Below are 12794 nucleotides of genomic sequence, written 5' to 3'. Positions count from 1 at the left end.
AATACCAGTTTATTAATTCAACAAAGAACTCATTTGGCTTCTTTCTATCCACAGGAAAAATACTACCGCGTGTCTTAGAAAGTAACAGACAAAAGGGAATTGCCTGCCATTCAGCAGACATGTGCAGTATGATAAACCAGTAATATCGTAGAGTCTTCTTGGAATACTGAAGGATCATCATCACATAGAACACTTAAAGGGAACCCCAAGGCCGCTGTGCCTCATCAGGACCTCAGGCTTCTGCCTCTCTCCCAGATCCCTCACCCACAAAGCAACAGAAGGGATCTCTGAGGTCCATTCCAGCTAGAACATGGTGTGACTCCACAGAAAGAAAAGCCAAGATCCCCATGCTGCTTTGTCAAGGGTATTTTTGTCTCTCTCCTGAAATAATTAATGGACATTTTTAAGTGTAATACAGTTAGTAAGGGCATTAGAGTCAATCACACAAACATGTGCTAATTCTATAATTGATTGGAAGCTAATTGGGAACTCTGAAGAGCACTATTGCTGGTGTCGCTAATGACTCAGACAGCTGATGGCAGGTTTAAAGGAACTCTCCCCCATCATGCTCAAAGGCAAGAGGGCATTCCGGCTCTCTCATCTCCATACCACAAAACAGTCCATCCCCACCTGTCTTCCTCTCTCAGGCTCTCCTGGGAAGTTTCATGTTTGCCAAGACATCCCCAGGGAAAATATTGATCTCTCTCTCCAAGGCTAAAACAGCAAAGTGAAGAAGAGAGAGGCCAGGCCCCATGTCAGATATAAGGGTAAAATTCCAGCCCTGGAATTCGTGACCAAGTGCCCCTGGGCAACCCCACTAGCTGCTCTGAGTCAGCGGTCCTTTCTTCTATGTGTGCAGGGTTCTGAGACAAAACCTAAAAAGGGAGTCAGGCACATACAGAAGACAACATCCCAGGACATGGCTGGCTCCTTCAGCTTTCCATTGGTGGTGTCCCAGCTTCCAGTCCCAAAGCAAAGGAGGGAAAGATCAATAGAGGTCTGCTCAGCGCAGGGTAGAAGTGGAGGTGGGGAGGGCAGGATGGCCAGGCTCTGACCCCAGGGGAGCACAAAGACTTCATCGGCTGCACTTGGCTGGGGTTGGTGATGTTGGCTGGCTCTGAAATCCTAAGAAAAGAGGAGAAAAAGAGAAAAAGGAAAGAAGGGAGGAAGAAAAGAAGCCAGGAGATAAATTCTTTCATTTGGACAAAATGGCAAACGCTGGAATAACTAAAGGCAGTCATGTGCACTATGTCAGGCCGATGCTCCAATCAGGAGAACTGTTAACACTTTAATAGCTATGAAATGAATCACTCAATTAATTCTCCACATGCTGAAACAGGTAACAATACATTTATCTGCCAGAATTATACCCTCCATATCATATATTTCCACAACTGTTAGCAATTTCATTCAGCATAACAGGAAATCAGTCGCACCTCATGGATTCAGGGAAAGAAGTGGCCTGAGGTCTGCTGCCAACAGCATAACTTGATGGAAGAGGTTTCATTGTTCTGCTCTGTTTTGGCACTGTTTGGCTTTGCTTCCCTGCTTAATCACTTCCAATGCATGCACAGAGGGCTATAAGTCACCGGGTGAGGACAAACTAGACCTTCAGGATTCCTATGCCAGCATTTTTAACATAGAGCTGCAATTTCATGGGCAGTAACTAAGGCGCTCCACAGTGCTCCAGGGTAGTGAAGTTTCTAGAAAGGGGTCGCCATCAGGGTCAGAGAATCCACTTGCTCAGACTTCTTAGAAGGGCCCAAATGTCTCCCAGAGAGATTATTGTGAACATCCTTAAAACTTCCTTGTGTCTGAATCCAGGACTCCAAACCAACTCTCCCAATAAATCCTGCTCAACTGTATGTAGGGCAGCCCCAACACACCGCCAGAAAACACTGCCCACTGCGGTAAGGACTCCTCATGGAACTGAAGAACCTTCATCTCTGATAGAAAAAAATTACTCCCTTTTAGTACCAAGAAACAAGAGCCCCCTCCAAAGGACAAGAGGGATTGTATCCACCCCCAGAAACACAAAATTGCCAGTATGTTCTTTTTCAGCTCTAGACCTGCTGAGAAGAAAGCATTGAGGAGGTCTAAAATACACCTGTAGAACTTCACAAAGCTTCCTTCATGTTTCTGCGCATCTCACTCGCTTTTCCATTGCTATGCTAAGATACCACAACCAAGGCAACTCATAGAAGAAACCGTTCATTGCAGGCTGAGAGTTTCAGAGGGCGAGTCCATGACCATTGTGACAGGGAGCATGGCAGGAATCAGGCATGGCATGGCCCTGGGGCAGTAACTGAGAGCTTACTTCCTGATCCATGTAACTGGAAATGACACGGGCTTTTGAAACTTCAAAACCCACAACCCCCAGTGGCATATTCCTCCAATAAGACAACACTTCCTAATCCTTCCTAAACAGTTCTATCACTTGGAGACCAGTATCCAAACCCATGAGTCTATGGGGGCTATTTTCATTTAAACCACCACAGTGTGTTATAAATAAGATGTCCTTAGACTGAGTGATGGGGAGACTCAAATTCTATCCAGTCAATTTCATGACTGGCCAGCTCTTCATCTGTGATTGAAGTCTGGTGTGAGATCACAACTGCTTTCTAAATGCACAGGAAGACATCACCCATGCTCCTTGGAGCAACCAACAGAGTAAGATATAAACCCCACAGGAAATCTGGACACAGCAACTCACCCTGGGCTTCACCACCTTCATGAAGGCCCCTCTGACCAATGCTTCCTCCCGTTCTTGTCTGGTGACTTTCTGGGCATCCAGAAACTTCAAATTGGGCAACTTGTGTAGAACAAAGCACCTGGGAGAAAAAGGCAGAACGGACTCAATAAAGCTGGAGTGACAGCCTCAGGGATGTGGGTCATGTGTCTGAACCTTGGGAGTCCACATCACAAGGCTCTAAGGATCTAGAACTTAGCCACTCCCTTTTTCCCTCTCCCCCAAAACAGCTTTTTCCCCTTCAGGGGAAATTTGAAGGGTTGTAATTTATACAGACATACAACCAAACGTCAGGGGTGATTGCACGTGACTCAAGGGTGGATACACAGCTCATTAGAACTAGGCAGCTAGAAGGAGTCCCTTTCTCCCATTCTGGGAAATGGGCCCTGCTTCAGCATGGAAAGTTCTCAGCAAGACTAACCTAAGTCTTGATCAGTTGTACCATAGATGTGACTGCCACTAATAGGAGGCATGGGTACCTCTCTCATTATTGATACAATTGATCTGCACCTTGGAGCTGAGGCTGGAGGCCAGGATTTCCCAGACAGGACCTTAAAGGAGACCTACTAAGCTGAATGGCTTTGGGGTAGAAGTAGGGCATGCACGTAGCTAAGAACTTCTTCCTTCACTGATGATTCAAGACAGTCTTAAGTACTTTCCGTCATCACTTCTGTGTGATTTCTACAATGTAGTTCAGAGATGATCTCTATTGAGGAGAAACAGGAAGCAGAGGAAATTTCTAGGGTCTCAATATCCAGCAAATACAGGGTGGCTTCTGTTCCCTTAGAAATAATCATTAGTACCCCTTAGGGACCACCAAAGATAAGTCAATGGCCACGTGTGTGACAAACTGCCCTCAAAAAGATGTATATAAAGGGTATTGACAAGTAGACGCACTTGGCCAGGGTATATGTTTATAAGTGTACAATATATAGACACTTGCCTATACCTTCTTGTCAGCAACAGCCATCACCCTGCTTGCTTCCCATCAAGACCACATTCTCTATCTATCAAATGAGCAGTGGTTCGGGGCCTCTTCTGCTTTCGAAGACAAGGTGAACACCCAATATCAAGAGCAATGGACAGTCTCTAAAAAAACCCATCCCTTACTGCACCCCCTCCCCAGAATTCTCTCATCTTCCAAATCCCAACCCCAGTCTATGTCTCACCTCTAACCTGTAGTGATGTCTCCATTCTAAAGACTCCTAGAAGACACCATCAGCATCCAGTCCAACACACTGTCATTTTCTAGTTATTTCCTTGTTGTTCAAGTAATGACTATCCTGACCTAAACCCCAACCTTCTTCAAAGCTTACCTTTACTATAGCTTGGAAACTAATGCAAGAATGCATCCAACAACCTATCCATTCATTTCAGCTACACAAACATTCCTTGAGTGCCTACTACCTGCTAGGCTCTAGGGATCCAGAAACGATGATAAGACCTCTCCACTCTCAGAGGATTACTCACTGTTTTTGGAAATATGTACTGATACACAACCAACTAGAAATCAGCAAGGCTGAGTTATGGTTGGAGTCGTTATGAGAAAATGGAGAATAACCAAAAACTAAAGAGAAAAGGAGGGATATGCCATTTCAAACAGGCTTCAGAGAAGCAAATTCAAAAGCAATCCACTTAAAATTTTATCAGTATAAATACTACTTGGGCATGCACTGTGCCTCCCTCTCCACTGGAGCCTTGGGTTCCCAGAGCCCCCTTCCCCATCCATAAGGCTATTTCATGCCACCAAGTGACCTTTATAAGCTTACTCAGGTAAAAGACCTGGCTATCACTCAAAAGCCAGAGACAGCAGTTTAAAGGCCCCCTGGACGCTTAAAGTCAAAACATATTGAAATTATTTTGCAATTAACTTCAATTAATTCACTTATGAATTAATTTATTATTTCATGTGCGTGAACAAGCACTTGGGCACTGGGCATAGGTCAAAGGCCAATATTCCAGTTCTCTCCTTTGACTTACTTATGTAGGGTCTCTCTTTGGATTTTCAGTACTGTGTACTATAGGTTAGCTGGCCCATGAGCTTTTGGGTTCCTGTCTCTGCCTTGCATCTCCCTATGGGAGTGCCTGGGATTAGAGATGTGCACCAACACAGTCCCAGGGATAAAATTCAGGTCACCAGGTTTGTGTGGACCCCTGAAATTCCTTTACAGTCCATCCCAAGACCAGAAGTCCTATAATCAATCTCCTCTCTCTCTCTCTCTCTCTCTCTCTCTCTCTCTCTCTCTCTCTCTCTCTCTCTCTCTCTCTCTCTATTTCTCTCTCTCTCCCTCCCTCCCTCCCTCCCTCCCTCCCTCCCTTCTTCCCTCCCTCCCTCTCTCTATCTTTCTCCCTCCCTCTCTCCCTCCCTCCCACACTCCTCCTGCTTCCTCCCTGGCCTCAATCTATTACCCCTTTCCTTTTCTCCCTAAGCCTCTCCCTAACCCCTCCCCACACCTCTGATCTTATCCAAAACGAGGCAAAGGGCTCCGATGTTCTTTCTACCCTTTAGCAGAATTCCCACCGGCCTCAGACTGTCAGAGAAAACTTCCATCTCCTGCTTATACTGGCGAAGTCTTGATGACAACAGATTCTTTCAAATCGAGACATGTACAGACAGAAACAATATGTCAGGAGTGACGCTCCAAAGAGTAAAGACACCCACTAAGTGTAGGGTGGGAAAAGATGAATATTCAGGTGAGGACAACATCGGTATTAGAAAATCAGCCGATGTTTAATGATGGAGTGAAAGATGCCTTCATGGGGCTGCCAGGAACAGCGATGACAACAGACCGTGCATTGTCATTTCGCCTCACTTTGGATCACAGCTCTGAAATCAAAGGAGGAAGACGGAGAGGTGCTGGCTTTTAAGCTAGTTAAAAATTTTTAGATGACAAAGAGCTGCTGTTCCCAGACATTCTTCTTATAGTCAGAGAGACAGCCTATGACGCAGGCTGCCAATCACCCCTAGACACTGAGTGACTTCGCTTCCATCCTAAGGGCCACTGTGAGTTCCCAGAGAGGAGGGTTACCCAACCTGTTAGGATCAGAGTGTGGGCCCTGGCTGGATAACAAACCAGATAGGCTATCCACTCTCAGTAGACCAATTCAAGAGACAAAGTAATATGAAAAGCAGAAAAAGGAGGTACATTCAGTGTGGCAATTGGGAAAAGGAACAAGGAGGTCCGATGACTCCCCAAGTCCATCTTTATGGTCCTAAGATGCTTTTTAGTTTTAAACAGAGGGCCAGAGGTATGCATAGCTAAGCAGTTCTGTCCAAGGAAGCGTTCTGCCTATCACTGCTTGTCTCAGCTCGGGCATCTCCTGCAATACAAGCTGACGAGCTGTAAATCTCTTTCTGGAAGACAAGCTCCCTCTGGTTGGAACCAGGCTTCCAGGCTTTTCCTTCTTCTAGCACAAGATTCTGAAGGAAATTCCAATTTCTTGGAACCTATAGCCTGATAGCCAGAGGGCAGGGCACACGGGACTCTTTAGAATATCTTCGTCCCGAGGGGCCTGTGAGATGTTGCTCAATTTGATTTTGATTCCTGTGGTCCACAGCAAAAGGAAAGAAATGATTCCTCAGAGTCAACCCATGACCTCCACATGTACTCTGTAGTAAGCAAACACCCCCAACACCTATCATACATGCATATATACACCTATACACAAATAATAAATGATATTTTTAGATTTTTTAAATGGGGCTACAGATATAATTTCACAGTTAAGGGCACTTTGGGTTCTTCCAGAAGACCCAAGTTCAGTTACTAGCATCCATGATAGGAGGCTCCCAACAAACGTAACTGTAGCTCCAGACAGTCTGACACCCTCTTCTCACCTCAGTGGGCACCTGCACATGTGTAGCATATACTCACACGTACACAGAGACATATACACAACAATTAAGATTTCAGCTTTTTTTTTTTTTAAATTAAGGAGCTGTTCAGGATGCTCAGAAGGTGAGGAAACACAGCAGATGACCTCTGCTCTCACCACGTCCTACGTTCTAGCACAGCGTTTACATCCTAGCACAGTGGTTCTTGACTTTGAGCAGGCATTCTCGTGACCCACAGGCTTGTTAAAGCACAGATGCAGACGCCGGCCCATCCCCAGAGCTCCTTACTGAGGCGATCTGGACCGAGGCCTGGAATTTATGTTTCTAATAAGTTCCCAGGTGATGCCGTCACTGCTGCCATCCTGCTGAGAACCAATGTCCTAGTGAAAACACCACCTCAAGGACTAATAGTTGGGAAATTATGAGCGCAATGAGGCAGCCAGGAGTCTCCTTCCCAGTTCAGCGAACAGTCTTGCCCTACCCCAGCACCTGTGCTACACAGAGCCTAGCTAACAGTCATATTCACCAGGGCTTCCTGTCTCCTGGTGAAGAGGCTCCAGCATCCCTGTCAAGTGATAAGCCAGTGGGCGTCCAGCCTGCCTGTCCCGTGCTGGTCTTGGGAGATCTATTTCCCTTTGTTCTAGGTCATGTCAGAGTGTCAAAAGCGGCAGCTTCAATCCTGAGAGTAATACAAGTTTGCCATAAAAACACAAGAGCAGATTGCCGAAGCCACAGAACGAAGGCTTTTACAATATCAATTCAACCCTTGTAAATTTAATCCAGGGTTATTTGTTGCACCCAAATCTCTTTACTGTGATGTATGACTTAGTTACTGGGGTTATCACAGCCGTATCCTAAAGTTGCATAGTACATAAAACATTTCAGTTACCAATGCAGGGAGGTTAACTCCCCCAGATAACCCGCAATCACAAAGGTTAGTCCTGATGACATCCCTCTGTCAGCTCACAGGAGCTATTGATGGTCCAATCAGTTTGTTTTGAAGGAAAAGAACAACAAGAGGCCAGTAAACTTATTCAGACTGTCAACAGGGGCTATGGGGAATGGGACTTGCAGGTAAGTAATTCTGGGTGTTTTAAGGCTATTATCAAACAGCCATTGTTGAAGGAAGAGACAGCTACTAATAACACAGAAGGCAGCCATCATAAACCACTTTATGGCAGAGCCCCCCTGTCCATAAATCCTGTGACACCCGGAGACAGCTTCAGATTTATAAAACTGCTTGTTAAGCCAGGGCACTCCTTAATGAGAAGAGATCAGTCTAACTGAAGTCTCACATCCCTAGCTACAAAGGGCAACTCCAATTCTCCTGACCTTCTCAAGGTGGCTGGGGGGGAAGCCCCCAGGTCTGGAGGTTGTGGGACTTAGAGCCCCTGTTGGCTATGATAGGGAAGGGGATGCTATCAGGATGGCAGGGGATCCAGCAAAGGTGCTTAAAAGACCCATTTGTCCCTGAGTGGAGACAGAGTTCCTGAAAATGAGAAGCTATCACCCGGAGATTATCAGGGTCCCTCTCTCCTCATGTAAAATGGCAGATTTTCTTAAAGGATGCTTTAAAGACAAAGCTAAAACTGGGAGGAGAAAGGAACAACTCCAATCCTTTTGTTATTATTAAAAAATCAATTTGTTTTTGCCCTGATATCAATGGCATTATTATTATTACTGTTGTTGTTATTGTTATTATTATTATTAGCCTTGATGTCAAAGAGAAAGGAAAGGATTCTCTTGTCCTGCCAACTCCAGAAGAATTGCCTGCTCCCCAGTAACAGCATGAACCACAGACAAATACTATGGATCTCTAGGATCTGCTGGTGGTGTAGGAAGCCCTGTTACTTTTACCAAAACAGTTCAAGATTCTCATGGGTTCTCAGGAGAACCAGACTCCGGAGTGCTGGGTGGCTTCTCCATGGCATTTATGGCATTCAGTGCTTCTCCACGTTATTTCCTGACACCTTCTTACCCACGGACCAGGAATGCAGAGACAGGGTGCAAGTTTCTGACGCTCTTCCTGGTGCCCTGAGGGCAGCCATGGATGACCCTCTCCCTGTTCTCAATCCCCCACAAAGCTCACCAGAATGGGGTAAGGCTGCCAACAAAGCAGCATGACTCTTTGCTGTCAACTGGATCACATCAACTCTGTTTAATAATACTGGTTATCTCATGCTGGCCAAGAGCACCAGTCAACTGCTAAAGGCGTTTGATCAGTAAGAGAAACCACCAATGGCTTCCGTGCAGCTTCTTTGAGAGACCAGAGCTCTCAAAGACTAAGGGGAGAAATGTAAACGAAGACAGGCCACCATGATGAAAAGTTGGGCGAGGGAATTTTCAAGGCAGAGCAGAGGGCTCAGGCTTTGAGGCTCTGAGCTGCCCTTTGGAGCCTCAGTTTCTCTATCTGAGCCACAAGAATGGGCATCAGCCTCCTTAAAACACGACTTCGCTTGGATTCTCTGTGCTCAAAGCTGACTGACAATAAATGCACCCATATGGTCCCTTCCTGGTATACCAGTTTCACCCAATTGCCTTGCATAACCACCCCCTCCCAAATCCAGGGAGAGAAAGACAGCCAGAAAACACCACTGAAGACCATGACACGATGAAGAAACACTGAGTGGGACAACTCCAGATGCTCTGAGGGACAACAGTGATCTCACTCTAATGAGCCGAGGTGAGCTCACCTACAGCATTAATGAATCGGCCTGCCAACTGGAAAAGGCCAGCTGATTTCGCTCACAGTTCCCCAACAGCATGTTTGAAGTCTCCGTGCAAACAATACACCCACAGGACAGTCCAAGGCCCTGCTGTATGGAGGCTAACCAGCAATTACTGTGTGGGCTTCTGTCACTTTGATCTCTGGGTCGTGACCTTTGCTTTCTTGTGATCATCAAAGCCGAGACTGCAGATTAGCTGGGGAATGCTAGCTGGGTTATATAAGCCACAGGTTTTACAGCTCCCATTTAGTGGGAACAGCCTTGGGTGGTAGCCCAAGGTGGCCCCTGACACCACCGGAGGGCCTCTCCCACCTTCCTTTTGGTGGAGTGAGTGCTACAGACACTGGGCAGGCCTCAGGGCTGCTGCCTACCAGGGAACAAAGAAAAGGCCTCATATTTTCAATAATTTAAAGTTTTAAGGAATACAGAGGGACCTGCTTGGGGGGTGTGTGTGCAACCAGAGCCCTGAAGGAACAGAAATTGAAAGAAAACGCACACCAGAGCGAGTCACAAAAGAACAGCCCCAAGCCTGAGAGCCCAGATTTCTTATTTGAAAGGTGACACTGAGCATTTATTCTTCGTTGACTTTCAGTCATCATTCTTCCTGAAGAAAAAGGAAAAAAAAAAAGAGTCAAGAGAGTGTTATCATCTAGGGGTCTTGATGGGTTTGTTTTCTCTGCCAGGTAAAGAATTAGAAGGCAGGAAATATCTGGAGCGAGACAGGTAGAGGCAGAGAAATCTTGCACACAGCAAACAGGAGCGGGACAGAAGGAGCATCCGAAGACAGGCTTTTATTGGGGTGAGGAAACACGCACACACAGCAGCAGGCACATTGAGAAAAAGACCCTCCACAAGGCAGAGGGACTCGGGAAGCCACAGCCCAGGCTCTTCTTGAGGGCCGATGGTTTCAAGGGTCTGTGAGGGGAGTCTTTCTCCCTAGTTTAGGGTTGGTCAGTTTGAACAAAGGCAGGAAGGCCGATAGATAGGTCCATACCTTTGGGGTAAGCATGTCCTGGCATGGCTTGAACTTGTCCATAGGTCGGGTGTCATGGTGGTGGGATAAAAAGTCTTTGTTTGAAGGTGACAGGCTTTCCTCTCAGGTCAGGAGTATGAGGAAGAAGCTGGCCATCTTGGAATTTCATCATCTATTATCTGGTCATGGCCTGCTCTCTGTCTATCTGTCTGTCTACAAGGAAATGTGTCTATCTCCTAGTCCCTCAAAAGAACTGCCAGGAAAGACAAAGGTAAACTCTTCTGAGTGCCTAGGTCTCCCACCCTGACTTTCTTCGTTGATGTTGAATGGTGTCGAAATCTGCAAGAGGTCCAAGTTCCTATCCATTCAACACTCCTCCCAGAACAGCAGCACTGTGTCCATACAGGGAAACCCAGGTGGCTTTAAGGTGGTAAGATGGCCATGGCCATGTCTCAGCCATGAGCCATGGGAAATGGCAAAGGAAAGCCCAGACATGGTTCCACCCCTACCCCAGCAGGCCCAGGGCTCTGCTCAACCACACAGAGGTACATCCATGTTCACAGAGAAAGGCAAGGAGCTTGTTTTACTGTGGGGATGTATGACCAGAAAATCCAACTGGGCACACAGGGGTTAAGTGAGGAAACCAAAGGGGCGGGGCTCTGGGGCAAGAGGCGGACAGATAGGACAGACAGCACACTGTACATAAACCTAGGCACTTCCCACCCCAGGTCTGGTGGTTGGCCACAACACAAACTACATCTGAGCTGAAACCTCTGAAATCAACATCTCCCATGGGAAGGAAACAACACACATGCTTGTTTTGATGGACGGCTGGGTGACATAAATATTGCATCATGTGACCACAGAGGACGCCAATCAATAGGATTTTTTTTTCCAACAGCACTAAATGAACCACAGGTTCTTGCTTCTGAATTCACTCCTTTAAGGCTCCCACTATTGCTTAAATGATTAATAGGAGAAGTATTGTCAGAAAATATACTTAAAGTGAAAAACAGTAAACTGTAGAAATATCATTCACTGCTTAAGCCATTTCCTAGCAAAAAAAAATGTCGTATAAATTTACATAGAGGCTCCACTATGACGATCTAGGTAACAGGCAGAAAGAAAGTAGACCTCACACTTTGTGGATAAAGGGGCATGGAAATAGTTTACCCAACTCAGGGAAGGCAACTGTACCTCTTTGTATAAATGCATATGCCACAGGAACTCTGAATTCCAAAGTCATATTGTGAAACCCTACAGTTTCTCAGGGGTAAATGAATCACCCCCAGGATAAAGGCTGCCGAAAGACCACAGAGCTGAGCAGCATCTGGCCCGCATCTCCCTCTTCCAAAGGCAAGGGTGAGTACTTACCAAGTCAACAATAAAAAAAAAAAATGAATACAAGATTTAAACACATTAGAGAACCGACCTAGCACTTCCCCTATGATGTAGTGAAGGTGTAACTAGGTAGGAACACATTTACGGTCTCTATGGTCCCTGGTTGCTGCCTTTTCTCCAAGTGTGAGGAGCTAGCAGTCACTGTGTAGATGACTTATGGGGTTTCAAAGGCAATTGTGGCTAGATGTGATTTGGGCTGTGTGTGAGCTCTAGAATCCAGTCCCTCATGGCAACATTGTCATAAATACACTAACAAACAGCCTTCTTGGCTCCATCTCTCACATCTTGCCAGCAGCACAGACCTGGGATGAGAGGACATGCTTGGGGGACTGCCCAGGTGAATCCCTGAGAAGGACTGCTCGTATAGAGACAAACCCTCTGCAAAAACTGTCACCCATGACTGAGGCTTGGATTGAATCGGAATGATAGCTGCTGCTTCCTAACTGGATCTGTTACCAAAAGGGCAGGGAACGTGACAGGACTCAAGGTCCCTGTGGCCACCTATAAATACACAGCTCTAAGAAGGAAGAGTGACTCCAAACATCTCCAGGATAGTCATCCAGCCATGTTCCCATGCTAAACATGACTTTAGGTTTGCATTAGGCTTTAAGAGACAGGGACTTCACCCTTATTCACTGGTAACCGTTCTCTCAATGTGGACAAGTCATAGTAAGAGAAATATTTACGGTGGGATGCATAACTTGGGGTGAGACAGTAAATCCAAGCATGGGTTTACTCCCAAAGAATCATAGACTCGGAGCTGACTCAGAGTCATTTAAGGACTACTGATCTAGACAGTCACCCCTGCTTTAGAAGAAGTCTTCATGTCAAAATAGAACTCCACATTAGGTTTTCTAATCTCACTGCTTGTACAGTGAATCTTAGTAGTCTTGGTCAATGTGACCAGCTACAAAATCAACAATGAAGTATTTGCTTTTCTCTTCCATTTATACCCCTCTAAGCTCAAATCTGAGACCAAATAGAACAAGGTGGAAGCAGAAAAGTCTTCTCACTCACTTTTTCTCCCCTCCTCCTCCATTCTAAAAAAAAGAAAACAACTCATCTATGCTTGTACTCACATGCCATGTTTGGTCACATGAATGAATAAAT

General features: G+C 45.9%; 1 protein-coding gene across 1 annotated transcript in view; it reads right to left on the bottom strand.

Moving 5' to 3' along the window:
- Positions 1 to 12794, bottom strand: part of Lrmda (leucine rich melanocyte differentiation associated) — a 1029801-nt gene that overhangs the window by 420324 nt on the left and 596683 nt on the right. Inside the window, exon 5 of the mRNA XM_052733588.1 lies at positions 2714 to 2831. Within this exon, the coding sequence (XP_052589548.1) occupies positions 2714 to 2831 (118 nt within the window). The remainder of the gene's footprint in view (positions 1 to 2713; positions 2832 to 12794) is intronic.

Source organism: Peromyscus californicus, unplaced genomic scaffold (assembly GCF_007827085.1).
Source record: "Peromyscus californicus insignis strain IS unplaced genomic scaffold, ASM782708v3 Scaffold_12__1_contigs__length_115047231, whole genome shotgun sequence".
NCBI classification, from domain to species: Eukaryota; Metazoa; Chordata; class Mammalia; order Rodentia; family Cricetidae; genus Peromyscus; species Peromyscus californicus.
Note: the sequence above shows the minus strand (reverse complement) of the source record. Positions and strands in the feature narration are given on the sequence as shown.